At 39.0% G+C, this 18,293-nt stretch overlaps 1 protein-coding gene across 1 annotated transcript in view; it reads right to left on the bottom strand.

Moving 5' to 3' along the window:
* Positions 1–18,293, bottom strand: part of SOS2 (son of sevenless homolog 2 (Drosophila)) — a gene marked incomplete at its 5' end in the record, with an annotated part of 40,937 nt that overhangs the window by 14,449 nt on the left and 8,195 nt on the right. The window contains 6 exons of the mRNA XM_010288466.1: positions 1,047–1,169; positions 1,854–1,935; positions 4,562–5,217; positions 5,594–5,721; positions 11,749–11,847; positions 14,099–14,209. Coding sequence (XP_010286768.1) covers positions 1,047–1,169; positions 1,854–1,935; positions 4,562–5,217; positions 5,594–5,721; positions 11,749–11,847; positions 14,099–14,209 — 1,199 coding nt within the window. The remainder of the gene's footprint in view (positions 1–1,046; positions 1,170–1,853; positions 1,936–4,561; positions 5,218–5,593; positions 5,722–11,748; positions 11,848–14,098; positions 14,210–18,293) is intronic.

Here is an 18,293-nt window from a genome sequence, read left to right as displayed (position 1 = left end):
GGCCCGGCTGAACCAGCAGGAGCTGATAAACTGAGAACACCAAGGGCCTGATAAATCTGTACAAGGCCATGAGCACACACAAGTGTCAAGGTTACAATGAGGTTGTATAACTTGAAGCACAGCCAAGAAGGTGGTGGCTGCTATATATTGACAAAAACTACAGTATTACATACATACATACTTACCTTTTTTATTTTTTCGTATATATGCCCACAGGTATCTGATGAAAATGGGACCCCTAAATGACTTTCTGAACACCTACCCTGAAGGTACTGGCATGTCAGTATGACCCTTCACTTGGAGTAAACTGCTGTCGCTCCAAACAGGTAGCTATGAATGATTGTGTGTGGTAACAGAATAACTGAGGGTACGGTGCGTATAGTTATCTGCCATTAATAGTAACATCTTGATGCTACTACTAAAAACAGTTTAATGAATAAAAGCTGTTCTGGCAAATACTGGTTGTGATCTGTGTCTCCTCTTGACTTGATCCCCTCTCAGGGAAACAATTAGCCTCATTCATGCTAGAAATGCTTAATTGTTCCCCAAGTTAGCTTGGTCAGCAAGACCTTGAAGATTCACTGCAGCCTGCTGCAATGTGAAGTACAGACAAGAGTCTCCCTGTCTGCGTGCAAATACATCAACGGGGCTGGGAAAGGGAGTAAAATACCAGCAGGACTGAAAAAAATGGAAACAGAGAAACTATCTTCATAGGGCCTGTTAACAAGGAATCCATTCAAAATGCAGTCAGAAACACTTTCAGTTGTACATCTCTCACCCACACCCGCTTTGCATAGCAGCCATACAACGTTCTTGTGGGTGGTGATCACAGCTGTGAGCGGCAGAGAACCACAGTACAGTTGCAACAACAGAAGTCAGTATGACTAATCAGAACATGATTTGGGACATTAGTCTGGTTGCAGACAGTGATAAGTCCCTACTTGACAGCACAGCAGTCTCCAAAAGAGATTACTGTCTCCAGGATCACCGTATAATCCGTGAACTAAAATCTTGCTTTAACAGAACAAATTTAAAAGCAAATAAACCTGAGTTGTACTGGCTGGACATATTCCTTGCGAAATCGCTTAAGGTCTGCGCTGATAGGCTGCTCCCCTTTCTCGATTGCCAGCCTGTCTGCTTCGGTAGGCTCAGGCTCTGGGATTTCAAACCTATGAATAAAAGCACCAAAAACTGATGGCAATTAAGATAAAACACAAGCCCTTTATGTAGGACATGAAGAGCAATTGCATTTAAAAAAATTCAGTGCGGTGAAACTCACTCATCTAATATCCAGTTTGCCTGGAATTCCCTCCTTCCCTAGCTATGTACTGTTAACACACCCAGCTCTCACCCTGGTAATTCCCTAATTCTCTGGTCATCACAAGATGTCTAGACTAGGATAGAAGGTTTTTAACTACCTGCTAGTTTGATTAAGTGAAGATTAGAAGAAAGCTTAAGAGAAGCTTTATCACACTGTATTAAAATGTTGTTTACATTAAGAGTCTGTGCCTTACAAACAAACTGCTTAGAACATTTCCGTTCTTATTTGCATCGAGGCTTAGGCATACTGGAATACACTCTCACGATCAAGTTAAGCAGTTCAAAACATTACCACCTCACAGCTGAAGCACACCAAGTGCTCTAGCTAATACTTAATTCAGGTAACTATTTTAACAAACGGGGAAAAGGAAGCTTGCATTAAAAACTTGCATCGCTGTATCCCGTTTTAAAAGGTACTGTTTTACAAACTTCCCTAAAACGTGTGGCACATGGCACTGAGAACCCGAGCAGAAAAGTAGCAGGTAAATACACAAAGCCTTTCAATATCTTCAGAAAGGATGACCGCTACTTACCTTTCAATCAGTAAACTCAGCAGTTCCTGGGGCTTGCAAAAGGAGCGGTACGTGGTAAGGAAAGTACGTACAAAATTAGGATCTATAAAGAGAGAGTAAGAAAATGATGGAGGTTTTTTTTATCTAATTGCAAAATATCAGAAATACAATACACATACACTCACAGAAAAAGTTTAGAGGGCAGAAAGTACATTAAGGTTGTAAGTCAAGCACTGTAATTTGAAAAATACCAGAAATTATACTGCTTGTGAAATTTTCATTTAGTTCTTTGATGCATTTCCCCTGTTAAAAGTATTCAACTGCACATACTATGCTCTCTCAAAAATCGTGTCTCAGTCTCGGCATGTGGAATGGCTTGCACTCCCTGAATATGCACTTATTCCATGGTCTCTTAAAGAAAACATGGTAGAACTAGGCTGTCTACCCTCTTGACATCAAAAATACCTATACGACCCCGACAAAACGTTTGTCTTACCTGTTCTTAAAAAACCTCTGGCAGTGGGGACTGCACACTTGCCCCAGCCACACCACTGCAGCACACAACTACCCTCTGCAGAGCAGTCAGCGGGGAAAACATGACAAGCAGCACAGGCCTTACAAAGCAAATTCCTGCAGCAGTTCCAAGACGTTGCATCTCCACAAGCCACCACACCTCCCTCCTGCCTTTTCTCACCACTACGAGAGGTGTGTTACTGTGAGACGTGCCTGTCCGCAAGCTACCATGTGTTTTATTGGGCCCGCTCTGCTATATTAGAAGTATTAAAAGAAAAATACTGTTCCCTTCATCTCTTAATCCCACTCCCTTGTACAGTTTCGTAGATTGTGAATAAGCAAGCTGATAAACAAATGACTTCACTGTGAGCCACGAAGGGTCATCATCTGGTCCTAATCCTGACACCCCTGCAGCAGACCCCCTCACAGGGGTAACAGCTTCCAGAGCTGCCTGGGAGCAAATGAATGCTGAAATACAGGAAAACCAGGCCCAGAGAAGCTGCATGTGCACATGCTCGCTCAGAAGTGTGGATTTTGGGTTGTCACGAGTTTCTTTTTTCTTGCTGTTCTGTAAACAGCCTTGAATCTGTCAGCATTAGGGGCAGGTAGCTTGCACCAAGCAGTCTCCAACATGCGGGCAGTGAATTTCTTCCAATAAGCCCACAAAAGATTAAGACAAGCATTGCTTTTAAGAAGGCTTAAATTCCCTGCAGAGCACTGCTGAACATTTTTAAGGCATCCATATATAGGAACGTGCTTGCAAGCTAAAGGTAATAGTGCACTCATTCTGTGATAATGCTGCTGAGTTTGCACCTTAGTCCTGCACCAACCTGTTCTGCTTCCATGTCACATCTACACTGACTCTTCAGTACTATTTACGACATTTTGAAAGTAAATCTTCCTCTTACTACTGAACACACAGGTAGTATCTCAGCTCTGCAGACAAGATCTTGCAGTTCTCTTAAAATGGGGGCTGCTACTCTGCTCTCTAACCTGTGTAGGTTCCTTTATATTATTTTTTAAATTATTTTTGCAAATGACATTAATAAAATAGAAAATACAAGCAATGTGCTACTAATAGTGACTCGTGATTTAAATTCAAGAGTTTATTAACTCTGCATCTGCTACCTCTTATGGCATCCCAGTACCAACTGGGGACTTCTCTGACATGACAGAGGTCATTCTGGGAATGCAGAGGCTGTGTGCTGCAGCGAAGCCTGCTTCAAACAAATCTGAAACTAAGGCAAACCTACAATAAATCAGCAGGTTAAAAAAAATCTAAATAGAAAAAAAAAGCACCACCAAGATCTGCTTAGAGTCCCTCCACATGCTGTTAGTCATTGAAATACCCTTGTGGAGGCTGAGGGAGGGGATTTTGTTAGTCTTGGTTCCAAGCAGTTTGGAAAGAGCACATAGAAACCCAAGAGGCAATGCTTTCATTGAAGATTCCCAAGGCCAAACCGGCAAGTACTTGACCTTCAATGTGGAAAATGCTAATATTTAATTATTTTTTTAATACACTCTATCTAGCCTTAGTTTTACAAAGGCATACTTTTGTAAGGCACAAAATATGAGGCACTTTTGTAAAAAGCACAAAGGAGACCGTTACTATTTGAGAAGTTTTACAAAAATTGCGCACCACTTTCCACCAGCATCCTTCTGTCGGCTTCACTGCGTCCCCTTTTCAGTGCATGCTTTTCACTCCAAACCTAAGATCTAACATTTTCATCAACATGAGCACTTGATGTAACTACTTCAAGGTTTCATTTCTGTGGCTTTAAGATAGTATTTCACAGGAAAGTCTGAAGAATGCCGATTGTGATTTGCATCCTTTTCTACCAAGGGACTTCACAAAGCGGCGTGTTGAAGTATGATAAATACAACCTCCAACCTTTTTATTCCTCCACAGTCACACAGCCTGTAACAGCACCACTGCTTCAGCCATGATGGTCTCAGGAAACACATTAGTGGTTCCTATTAGACCACTGATACTTTCTTTTTGTGAGGGCTTGCATACCCAAAATTTTCTTACAGCTTTGCCAGCAAAGCCAGTTGATTTAATAGTAGATACTGGTCTTTTTTCTTCCCCTGCAAGTCTTGCTTTACATTTAACCATACACAGAAAAACCCAAACAAACAAAAGATAAAAGGATTCATTTCATCACCCATACAAGCATGACCTTAAAAACCATACACATAACAAATGTACAGGATACCTGCATACATATGGTAGGTTAACCTTTCAATTAATTTCACAACTGTTCCTCCTTTGATGATAGGAATGCCATTCCTGCTTTGCAAGTTGTCCTCAAAAACAATGTTATCCTCAGAGTCTTCCACTACAAAACGATACACGTTTGGGCTGGGCAACCTCAGTGGCTGTTCATTTTCTTCTTGCAATAACACAGAATCAAGCATCCTATCCAGAGTACTGCGATACTGGAGGGAAATCAGAGCTGCCATCCAATTACTCTTCTCTTCAGCAGACTTGGCAGCAAACAGTATACTGTTTTCATCTTTAGATACCAGTTCAAAAGCATGTTTATATTCAGGTGTGTCATCTTTATCAATAATCTGTATTTTCCTCATGATAATTTTTTCCTTCAGTCTATACTCCGCATTGCTGTAACCAGGAAGCCGTGATTGACCATGATTAGTTTTACAGCTGATCATTAAACCATCAAAGAGAAAGATGTGGCGTTCATGTTTGGCTCCTATTTTCGTCAAGCCTCCCTCCATTATGAATTCATTACAGCACTGCCCAATATCTTTGCCTTCCCAGCCATCAATATTTTTCTGGATTTCGTTCATTTTCTTGATGGCCAAGTGCTTGCTTCTTATTTGTCGGTTATAGAAGCGACAGACCGGCTCCCTTGAATGAATAAAAGAAAAAGTCACGATGGGCACATTCCACATTTGCCATCCCAAGAGACCAAAAAAATCAACCAAATTAATTGTTTATATCATTATTCTTTGCCCTAAATATGCCCTAACCAAGTTTACTGTTCCAAATAAGCCACATGCGCTGCTTTGGCTAGGGAAGGAGTAAGATACTGACATTATTCATAGAAGTGGACCGTGAAGGTTTTGGACTGCTAGTCCATTTACAATGAAAACTGGCACAAAGACATGCCTTGAAAAGGAAATACACAGATTATCTAAGAAGAAAAGAATTACAATTCCTTCCACATCATTTATCTCCTTCTCTGCCAACTTTGGGAAACCAGGGTAGTTTTGTGGATTGTTACCCAGGCCGACGTCTTGGGGAGTGTTTGCTGTAAATGCGCTCCATGCTGCACTGCAGATTCAGAAGAGCAGTAATGGCTTGTTTTAAGCACTCCCGATCCTCTTCATCTTCACTGCATTCCTGCAATTGCTGTGACATAATAAACATTTTTCTTTCAGATTTGTCTGATTTATAGAAGGGTAGGAAGACTGACAAACATTCTTACAGTGTTATCTACAGTGCTCAGTGAAGCCGGTGACTTCAAGTCAATGACAGAGTTACTACTAGAAGCACACTCAAAACTGTCTATGCATGTAACTAAAAACATTTGTCAGATACTCAGAAGTCAGTAGATACTCAACAGGAGAGAGCAGGAAGGAGTTTAGAAAGAACCCTTTACCAACAGCCAATGCTAATAGTCAGATACTGGTTTCCCTGTTACCTTTTTCAACAATGTCCGGTTTACAGCTGATTTTATTAGTTTAGAGGTTGGAAATAGCCAAGAATTAAATGCTGTTTTATGTAACTATGTATACTATGCCTTCAATGAGTAAATTAACTTCATTTTAGAGCACATTTAAAAGAACAGAATGACCAAGATTCTCTCTTTGCTTCGTACCATTTTAAATTCTGCCATCTCCAGCAAACTCATCTATTTCAAGAAGAAATGTCAATTTTGCAAGGTACAAACTAACAGAGTAAAAAGAAGTCTGAAATTCAAGATTTGCTACTAATTGCAAAATGTAAAGGCCGTGAGAATCAGCGTATTTCCTTTTTATAAAGGCTAGCTCCGTGTCCACCACTAGGCAGAAACTTCTTGAATTAAGAAATTCAACAGGCTTTCGTATCACCATACACTTGGTAGCAACATGTTTTGAGCAAAGCCTATTCAAAGAGTTCCTCTTTTTGGTTCTTTAAGGTGACCACACCTAAAATACTACTGATACAAATAAAAGAGATTTTTCTTTCTAACCCCTTTCATGTTCAAGATAGTATGATTTTTTAATTATTTTTAAATTCAAGCAAATAGATTGCTGGACAAAATCAAGACAATATGCCATGCAGTTTTGGATAAACTGTTTCACCTACATACTTTAAGAGAAATCTTACTTACAATCACTCAGCATGGCAGAAGCCTTCTTTTCCTTTCCCCACTATGTTCCCTCAGCAAGGATATGTAGCTTCCTCTAAAAGTAATTGAGAGAACAGGATTTGACCAGATTGGTCCACTCTCTTCATCTAATTTAAATTACTAAAATTTTTATTTTTCACATGCCCAAACAACCTCCATCTTGAATATGAAAGAAATGAAAGTTTCAAGGCCAAAAATTTCTGGGAAGTTTATGAGCTGAGGAACAGTACAGGGAAGGGAAAAATAAGATGTCTACCTCTGTGGAAACCCTTCTTTTCATTACTATCAGCCACAGAAATGCAAAGAACATAAAAACAGTGTGAAAAGATGACAAGGGCAAAACCCTAAAGGTGGGGAAAGCTACCGAGTCTGATAAATACTCGTTCTCCTCACATGTCCTGAACAGAATTTCTTGCATCCACTTTCCAAAGGGAACTGCACTTGGCAGTTAACAGACATCAAATGGCATGTTTTGCCTTTTTTGTATTAAAAAAGAAAAACACAAAACCAAAAACATTTGGGAGTAATCTAATCCATTCCTACACCCTAATGCATGGATTCCTGAAGATCAGGCAGATCACCTGAAGCATCTCTCATTCTCTGTAATCACTGGATTAACATCTGCTTTTCCAAATGTCAGTTCTTAACGAGCATCTTTCTGATTAAACAGCAGATGCAAAAGCATAACATGCTTACTAGACAGAGAAAATATGTAAGTCTTTAGAAAAGGGAAAAGGGGGTCCTGCTTATGCCAGATATATTTAAAATACCAGTGATGATAAATTAAGAATATTAACTATTCAATTTATTGTACAGAAAACTATCAGAAAATAGTAATAAAGAACACCGTTCACTCAACAAATTGTATCATGTCGAATATGATCCTGTGGCATACTGACTGGGGTTTCTCCGTCAGTCAATGGCTGTCAATGATTAGGTGACAGCAGAAAAGATCAAAAGAGGGAACACTTCATACGTTTTGCATTGCTTGGTAACAACATCCCTGGAATCAGGGATAATCTTCTGCCTGCAAGTCGCATGAGAAGGAAGGATATACTCTATAGTCAGCAGAGGAAAGCCTTCTTGGACTTGAACATGGACACGAACAGACCTCTGCTTACCTTCAGGATTTTAATGATATATCTAACTGGCACCTTGCTCAGGATTTAGATGAATTATATGACTCCTTGAGTTCTCTGCACTGCATTCAATAAATAGCGTTTCCTGGAACGCTGGAAATCAGCATCAAAAGATGCATTTATGAACACATACCCAGAGCTTGAAAGTCTGATGAAACATTAAGATCTCCTCTACACTGCCAGCATTAAGGTGTTTATGTTCGGAAATGTCAAGCACAGTGTTTTAAACCTGAATAGTCTGATAATCAATTAAAGACGTCGCACTACCTTCAACCTTTGCTATCATCAGTCATTCTGAAACAACCTACAGCAGGTTCATTTTCTGTCAATACTTGAACAAGCAAACAACATTAAAGTGACATCAGGATCTGCCCTCTGACTCAAGGTGTTCAAAGGCTATTTCCTGGTGACCGCTATACGGCTGCTAACGAAAAGCAGACAAACCAAACATATTCAACATGGGGGTCTCCAAACGATATCCAACCCCAGTGCCTCTCGCTTAGGCAGAGGAGTCTCTCATGCAGACCCTGCATCAGAGGCTGCGCAAACAGGTTTTTGCACCAAGGAGAAAAGTTCTGCAGCGTCAAAGAATTTTCAAGCTTTTCACACTTTTAATTTAATTAATTTTAGTTTTGCTATTTTGCAAAAGAGCGAACATGGAGGCCTGCACTTCTGTCAATCATTCATTATTTTATTTACCTCCCAATTCAGTAGGGTTTTTTTGGTAACCTTCTTTAGAAGCAAGTCTCAATCTTAGCTTCCCTCCCTACTGAAGCCGTGAAAATATTTTGAGTATTCTGCTGCTTTTCTGCTTCCATTTTTGTTAGGTCTTTTTCAAAACCAAGGTTCCTAGAGACAAATACAATGGTAACAAGGAAGCAGTACCAACAGTTTATAATATATTAGTATTGTTGAATAAATATCCCTAAAACCACTGCTTTTTAGAAGTCACTGCTGTAAATTCAGGATGTTTTCAAAATACAACATAGAATCCAAATTTTAAACCTGCAACTGAAGCGATCACAACAAAAGATTCTGTATTTATCATTACTCACTACAGACTGATATTTAAGATCTCTGCTCTATGCTCACAAGGTTAGAAGGACTCAAGACAGCCAAGTGTCAGCCTCTGCAGCTGAATTTAATTCTGTTCAGAAATCTTGTATATTATCGATAAAGGTCATACTTCATCATTTTAACTACTAAAATTTCCTAGTTAAAAAAGGTATCATATACTATTATATTTCATGCAGCATCCTGCTGTAGTATCCAAGTTAAAAACAAATAAAAGTAACAACCAAATGTTTTTGCACTATCTGCTGGATTTTATTCTTCAAAGATCTTAGGCAATGTTAAGAATGTGCATGTATAACCTGATCCTATCAATATTAACTGGAGTTACGAGCAGACTCCGAGTCCCCAAGAGACAGAAAAAACTCTTGCAGCACTACAGATTTAAGACAGGCTATCAAAACCAAATTATCTTCTCTGTGCCGTGGTTTAAAACATAAATAGTAATCACCCTTTCCTGTCACTAAAGAAAAAACTACCAAGTTTGCATGCAAAGCATTTCATCTTAAGTTTTGAAATCACACAAAACTCAGCGCAGTAAGGCATGTATAAGTTTCCCTAAAAAGTGGACAAACACTACGCAGCATGTAAAATCAGTTGAATGTTTAGATTCTCCCAAAGCTGCGGCATAGGATTTCATTCTTTAATTTCACACTGATGCACTCCATTTCCCAGCTTCAAGGCACAATGGGTCATTAATTAGCTTGACCTTCAGCATAATACAGGTCACTAATCCAATTATGTCTTTTAAACGTGAAAGAAGAACATTTTAAGAAGTTCCAGAGAATTATCATATGCAGCTGACCCTTACGGAAAGGGAAGTTACACTATTTTGAAAGAGACATATCTATGAAGCTACCAGCGCTCGCTTCACAGCAGGGCTGGCAGAACCGTGCTCCTGCCGTCATCCTTTAGTTCTCTGATCAGTTTATTTTCTTTTGGAGGATGTCTTTCTAGAATCATAAGCTTTATGAAGGCAAAAATTAAAACTATGGCAACATAAAGTTTCTGTTCTCAATAGAGACAGTGGAGTAATCTAGAGAAAAGCTCACTGATGGTTAGGGTTGTTTTGAGTTGTGGGTTTTTTTAAGCTTTGTTGACTTTTTTCTAAACTATCAATAGAAATGCTTAGAGGTTTAAAATTTATTGAGACCACTTGGATTTAAACCTTTCTACAAAATATTGGGAATCCGTACATTGGAGATGTGTGGTTCATGGGTCACAATAAATCATTCTTATTTTTACTTATCTAAATCAGGATATGCAAAAAATCACAGCAGACATAATGAAAACAAGACTAAACGTTAAAAAAATAAAAAAGGAAAAAAGAAAAAAAAAGAAAAAAGGGGGAAAAAAAAGAAAAAAGAAAAAAAGAAAAAAGGAATATGTGCCAGATATTAACTACAGACCTGCTCTTAAAACAGTTCGTATTATTTTGGCTTGAGATTCTTTTCAGGAGATTTTATATTGTATTATATGTAAGTTCTATGTTGCAAAGTTTCCTTTTCTTCCTTCATACAAGTAAACCCTTTAAAATACAAAGGAAGACCATACAATAAACCTGTACAACACTGCTAGTATAACTTTTTACACTGAGAACTTAAAAGTGTAATTTCTGTTGCTATTACAAAATGCCAGCTATAGCCACAGGATATTTCACCTGTTTAATTTAAGTATATCCCAGTTAGTTAATAATTCACTTACCCTTATAAGCATTACAAACTTTCCCAACATAATGGGGCAAATAGAAACTTTTTTTTACATTATCCTCAGTTACTTTAAAAAAGCTCCAATGTAAGTATTTTTGAAGATACTGCATTTTCTACAGCAACATTATTTTTTCTTATTCAAGAATGATTATTATAGATCTCAGATGTTAAATTTCTGCTGACTTCTGGCCTCTCTTCTCATAACTCACAGCAAAAACATTTGCTTGTAAGCAAAACGATACATGCTTAGTTACTTCTTGGCTTTTAGCTGTTATACCCAAGGGAAATATCTACTGATGTGAACCACCTTGCTAGTGCATATCAGAATAAAATATGTGCAAGTGATTTGTGCTCAAACCAATAGAGGCTGTTCTAAAATAAGTAAATAAAATTCTGCCTCAACAGGCAGAATTGCTCATAAATAGAGACTAGATGCCAAGCTAAACAACTTGTATGGTCAGATCACTGAAATATGTCCTACAGCAGTAACTTTTAATCATCTAAATCAGAATTCCATAAAGCCTGACACTTCATCAATGTAATTTCTTAGAAAACAGAAAATAATAGCACTTATTTTCATTCCTCCTCGATATGGAGAAAGTGTGGTATGCTGTGAAAAATGGTATTCTTTGCTGTATCTCTTCCATTTAGGACTCGGGACAAATGGCTGAACATTAAGCATGGATTATCTTGACTCCACTGAAAGGAAGTGCCTCCCCAACCCCCAAAATAAGATCAGCTGAGCTGCAACTGGAGTGTGACTTGACACTGAGAATACTGATCTGAATTATGCTTAGCTTTTTCTTAATGGACAAAACCCTCAGAACTCAAGGAAAGAAGAAATTAGATTTGCATATTACATTTTAAACTATATTAGAACTCAAGTTCAATAAAGGTTTGATTAATGAAATATAATTACGTCAAATGTTCATGTCAGAGCAACAGATGCTTTTGCAGACTTTTTTTACGTGACTTTTCAGACATATACTGATTGGTGTCAAATTAATGTTTTCATATCTTTCAATTTTCAGAAGCACTAAGTAAAATCTAATTGCCTATTTAAAAGCTCAGATTCTCCACATTAACAAGTGTTTTTAGCAGGAAACAAGAGTGTGGCTTCATTTACCTGTAGTAACTCAAAGTAGTGCAAACAATGATAGACTGGGATAAGCATGAGTCGTGGGAGGACGTATCGTACAGCTTCTTTAAACCCTTCAGCAGTAGACTGAAAAGGAAAGATAAACAGGATTACTTACACTGAAATACTCAAAATGGGACTGGAGAAGGCCCTGAAGTTAGTACTGCTTTAGGCAAGATGATTGTGCTAGACGTATCCAGAGTGTTCCTTCTGAGCTACATTACTGCATGCTTACATCTAGTAGTAAAGAAGACAATAAAGTATGCAACAACATTTTTGTCTAATGAGACTCTTTGTAAGATTCTGAGACAAAGAAATGCTCTGACATCAAGCAAAAGGAACCTGTGAACACCCTCTTCCAGGCACTGCAAGCACCCTTTTCCATCAACAGCTTATGGTGGATTTTGATACTCACTAGTAAACCCGTAGCAATGAAAACACCCCTAAGCCCCCCAGCAAATGCTGGCACAATCTGTCTCCTTAGAAAGGCAGCCAGTTGGATGGTCTGTGTATTTGCTAGAAGCAGCAAATCAATTATAGAAGCTAGAGGACCACATTACCCACAAGTCAGTTTATAAGCATCCTTTAATTCACAGAGGTGCTCATATCGCAATCCCTAGCACTTTTGTATTTCAGCACTGTCTGCAGAACTTGATTAATAGCATTAGTTCAATGTGACAACACCTAAAAATAATGCATTGTCTATGGCTAAGCTGCACGTGCATTATTCCCCAGTCAACAGCCACATCACAGAATGCAGAAAATGCTTGGACTTATTTTGAACAAAGCTCATACCCACTTCCAAAATAACATGTTTTACTGTGGGCCACAGTTTGCAGCAGAATTTAAAGAAAACACTGGAATGTTAAAGACCAGCTAGGACCCCTGTACAGTCTGATCTGTCACCAACTTCCCTCTGATGTCCTCTCCTACCAATTATGCATGCATTCAATTTACATGTAATATGTCACAAAAATACGGAGGTCTCATCAAGTACTGAAGAAATTAATATTAGTACCTCCTCTCCCTCAAAAAATGAGAAACATTTTGTGACTTAGAAAAGTTTGTGACTTAGAAAATTAATTAGAAATCCTTTCCCATTCCCAGCAGTTACAACTAACACAATCATTCAGATAGTGAGGAGGATGTTTTCCCAATGATGAGGAGAGGTTTTCCAAAGGATGGTGAAATCCCTGCCATTTTCCATACCAAGATAACTACTTAATAGGAACTGTATTACCTGATCTCCTTTTTGGAAATGGCCTCTCCCCCTGTTTAAGACTTCTGGCTGCATCTCTCTGCAATTGCCAGAGGCAGCTCATGCACATCTGGCCCAGAGCTTGTACCTCCTCCGCCTTCACTCCAGCTTGGAGAAGCAGCGTCAAGGAACATCCCTAGGAAAGCCCAAACCTTTCTACGGAGAGTCAGAAAGGAGGCCAGATTCATTGTCAAATGACTTGATTACAAATTTAATCTGGACTAGGGCTGTGGGCTTTAAATTTCCTAGGGAGGTGGGTAAAGAGCCTTATTTCATTCACCAAGTAATATTTAAGAGCAAGATGATCCAGCTTACCAAGTGCTCAGAGATGAAGAGGAAACACTCATCCTGAAGGAATGGCTCACAGGAATCTCAGATTGCAGAGATGCAGGCCCCAGTGAACTGTACAAACTAAGCTCTACTATACTGGATTTAGCTGGGAGCATCACTGACCAAACACTTGCTCAGCAGCTTCTCTAAGTGCATTTCTGAACACAAGCTCAGTCTTCTGAACCGTAGTCTTTAACAGATCTGCCATGCTGGCAGAAGGAAGTAATAAAAAAAAAAAAAAAAAAAAAAAAAAAAAAAAAACTGTTTTAAAAAGCCTGCCGAGTGGTCGGAAAGAAAAAAAAAAAAAAAAAAAAAAAAAAAAAAAAAAAATCACACATGATCTTGCTGGATAGTCCTGTTAAAGAAATGATTCAAGAAAAACTGCCAGTTCCCACCTCAATGACAAACAAGAGGGCCTGGGATACATAAAGAAGAAGGTGAAAATACTGTGCCTGGATGCCTGTGTTTGCAATGAAAAGGCAAAACAGAAGTGGCAGATATGAGAGGTCACCCTCTATTCTTAAGGAAGAGAGTCTCATGTGGGTATTAAAAAAACTGCAAAAGACTCATGGATGGGTCGGGTCTGTGTCCAGTTTTCACAAGAGTAAGTGGAATCCAAGTATCTTACGCTGAAGAAAAAACAGAATCTAGAGGATTTCTTCCTCAGTAGAAAGTAAAGAGTTACTGACAAAATCCAAACCTTTGAAACATAAGAACTAAAGCAATTCTGTATTTCTCATTTGCACTCACCTGAAAGTGGAGAGCAACAGCAGGTTTTGCCATTAAGTTATTAAAATGCTCATGAAATTGTGGAGAGAGAATATCCTGGGACAAGGTTTCATATGGATCAAAGGCTTGCTCCTAAATGAAAACAGAATTACATATATACATGAAGGATGCAACATATTTCCATCCCAGCTGGTACAATTAATGCCTTTAATAAGCTGATACACAAGTGGAACTTTTCAAGAAAAGATCAATTTTGCAAAACAAATATTCAGTAAACCACAAACCTTTTTCACTTCCAAATTTTAAATGCACGCAGCATTTTCTCAGCATTCTTCAATCTCACCATACTTATCACTAACACAAACTTTGTTTTACTGAAGCAGTGGGAACCAAGGGAAGTTCTTGCTTTCAGTCCACTCACATTTCAGAAAGAATGGCAATTTATGTCCAATTCACCAATAAGGAAGGAAGTGCAGGTAAAGTGACACTTCAGATGAACTTTGGAGACTGTCACAAGGAGGCATTGTTGTACCACCACCATTTTGTGGTACATCACATAAAAATGGTCAGCCATAAGCAACTGGACTTACGCACACTTTTCTGGCCATGTTGTAAGGCTGGGAAAATATCTCTGGGACAAAGTAGCTACGCCAAAAGAGAGTCAGAGGAATGTCCTCTAATGGCACTAAGGGTTTCAGGTACAAAAATCATGACTCTGGATGGGGTATCTGGCTGCGATACTGTAACATCAACTACATCAGGATGGGACGAAAACCTGACCGTGCAGGAATCTCTGCAGGAGTTAACTTCTGACTGCCCATAGATCACCTGCTCCAAAGCCTGTCAGGCTGTTCCTGAGTCTCTGCAGATCCGTTGGGCTGAATCACTCCTGAATCAGCAGGTTATCCACTGCTGATGGCACGATGCGCACAAGCACATACGACTGTTCACCTTAACGCAGAACTGCGTGTCAGAATACGTGCTGCAGAATGTGGGAGTACCAAGCGCCACAAAGGCTCATTTGAACATTCAGGCAGAGTCCCAAGCAGAGGGTCCAGGGGTTTTCCCACCTTACTCATGGGGCAGCTGCAATTAAACTCTTCGTGGGGAGGAGAGGCACAGAATGCACTCTCCTTTCACATGCAAATTCTAATCATCACTCTCAACTCCTCCTCAAGTTCTCATCATTGCTGTCCATTCGCATTAGACTGTATCTGGGGGAGGGGGGAAAGGAGGGGAAGGTTTGGCACTTCAGCAGCAGCTGAAGAGAAATTATCAGACACTAACTGAACAGGCTGGTTTTCTTCAGCAGAACCTGAACCCAGGTTACAGCCTTTTTTTGGGATATGCTCCACACCTGCCCACTACCTGCAAGCATACAATACGGGGCGGGGGGGTGGGGGGTGTGTGTGTCTTCTTTTACAACAACCAAATTAAAGACAGGGGACAATAACACTGCATGAACAGTTTCTCTTTGCCATGAAAGCCAAAGAAAAAATGAACATAAACCTCTGCAGAAGCAGTAAGCCAGCCATGGGGGTTGAGTTCAGCTGCATCCAGAGACCGTAAGCACGAAGGGGCGATGGCTGCAGCTGCTCCACCAGCTCGGTCTCGGGCACCACAGGATACAACAGAGAGCAGGGCTGGAACTACTACTCAAAATGTAACATTGCAGGTGAATCCACGGAGGGAGCCAGACCAACACGTACTTATCCTGTGCCGTCTTTTTTAACTTTTTACTGCACAGTAGAAGTGTTTTCAGTTTTTCCCACCCAGACATTAATCAGTATTTTGAGTTCAAAATGGTTTTTTGAACATAAGGTTGAAACAAACGGCATTAAGCTATCTTCCCCAAGAGACTAATTAAAATAAAGGTGTTTTACACTTGCAATGTTGTAAAAGTTGCTGACATATGGAGACATTAACTTGATGCCCATATAAATGATCTTAATGCAGCATACAGTTCTGGATTGGTGTTTGTACATTCCAGCCCCTTTTGCTGTAGTGCACTGGTTTCCAACATTTTTTGCTTTGTGGATATTAAAACTTCTGCTATGGAAATGCAAATACCAGCATAACAAACTTACAATCTACTGATAATAACCTCACTTTACTAGCTGCCTTCTGAAGACCACTTCAAAATAGGCACAAAGACACACTTGCCCTCAGTCCTGAGCTTCTCCTTCCACTAGCTGAACATCACTAAAGAGATTATCTAAAACAATCATTAAAACAGACTGTAGTAGTTAGAACTGTAAAAGTTACTATTAAGTAAATTTTTTTTACCAGCATATCAACAAATATCCAGATCCCACTCACATGTGGCAAGCATCAGATTTTGAATTTCCTCCATACCAGGAAAAACTGTTTTATTTTCCCCATACTTCCTTATCTCAAAAACACTACAATATTTATGTTTAAACCTTCCAGAGAACCGATGCAGAAAAACAGACAAAGCAGGAAGATTCCAGCTTGCAAGGGTTGTTTGTTTTTAATTATCCTTTCAAATAAGTTGAAGGACCTTTATGATGGAAACACTAAGCGAACAAGCCTGGCAGTAAGATAGGCAGAGCAAATAAACACTTCACTTTCGTATCTCTCTTTAATGACCCCTTTTGCAAATACTCATAGAAAGATTATCTCAACATATGAGATGATCAAATGAACAGCCTAGTTATTACATAGGTCTTGCTCCATATTAACGAATTAGTAAATTCAGACTTACTACCTGCATAAAACAAAGGTTTGAAAAATAATCTGTTCTTCATCTCCTATTTAACTTTTTCAGTTTATGAAAACCAAGTGCTATTTTTATTAATTGAAAAGGATGTTTCCCTTAAAGCACAGGAAACCTAACAGTAGCTTTTGCAATAAACTGAGATACGTATGTTTTCCAGGATAGTGATGTACTATTTCAAATTTTAAGTCTTCTTTCAGTTTTAATATAATAGCCACTTACTTTAGTTCATTGTTCAACTGCTTCTCCTTATCATTGTATAAGCAATTATGCTTTGCCATCTTAAGAGCTGACCTAGTCAACTGGACTTTCTTACTGATATGTCAGATGAGTGGCTTATTGAAGTAACGCCAGCAAAACTTTATGGCATATTCAAGAGTGGCACATGGGCTAAAAGACCCATATTCTTCACACACACAAAAATGTAACTGTTTTCCTAATGGTACTGGTGTCTTCATGCAGTCCTCAGATTTAAAAAATTGAACATATATAAAAGTGAAATAAAAGTGTTCTTGTAATTTTCTTTATAAACATCATCATTTTAAGATAAAAAGCATAAACTTCACATTCACCATGTGGTTCATCTGAGATACTCTCTCACTCCTTCAGGGCAGAACTTCTCATTTCACTTCCTCCGTGATCAAGTCCGCATGGTCTACATGATAACCTTTACGTTTTGGTTCAGAAAACTGGCTCGATACACCTCTCAAGAAAAAGCAGACTCAGTTTAACCATGTCCAAAGACAGCAAAAACTCCACACCTACCTTGGTAATTTGTTCCCAAGAGTTAGCTCCCCTGACAGTTAAAAAGGCATGGTGTATTTCTAAGCTGAACTGTCCTCTTGCCTTTCAGATACTGCTTTTTTGCTGTGCACCTCTGCTGAATTCCAGAGTCATTCTGTACTCTATTTTCAGGTCATACAGGTACCTATACACCTATCCTATTTTGACTAAACTGAGCTCTATGTCATTGTAAAGCACTTTCTCAAAAACTTTACTTTGTGACTGTCTTCTGTAGTCCTTCCAGTATTTCAATGCCCATTTAAAAAAAAAAAACAACTGACAAAATAACGTAATAATGTTCCAGTATGAGCCACACCAAATCCATGTGCAGCATTTTCCCTTATTCCTACTCTCTAATATCTATTTTATAGGTCAGTGGGTATCAATTGCACGTTTGCTACAATACTGAATAGTAAGTTTCTGTTCAGTTGCACGGCTGTTTTGGTACTTCATTCCTTCCCAGAGCTACTGCTTTGCAGAGGCATTTCCCACTCCAAACACACACAATGCATTTGTCTGAATTAAGAACATATTTTGTTTGCTTTAGCTCACTGTCCAGAGTAACACAAGTCACTCGTCTTGTAGATCTATGTCCAGCTGGTATGATTCTGGGGTAGCCCTGGGCCTGACACCAATGCCTACAAAAACTGAAGCATCACCTTCTTTCAGGAAGCAAACCCAGATAATTACTTTTCA

The sequence above is a fragment of the Phaethon lepturus genome, unplaced genomic scaffold (assembly GCF_000687285.1).
Source record: "Phaethon lepturus isolate BGI_N335 unplaced genomic scaffold, ASM68728v1 scaffold41885, whole genome shotgun sequence".
NCBI classification, from domain to species: Eukaryota; Metazoa; Chordata; class Aves; order Phaethontiformes; family Phaethontidae; genus Phaethon; species Phaethon lepturus.
This window is presented reverse-complemented; position numbering and strand designations above follow the sequence as displayed.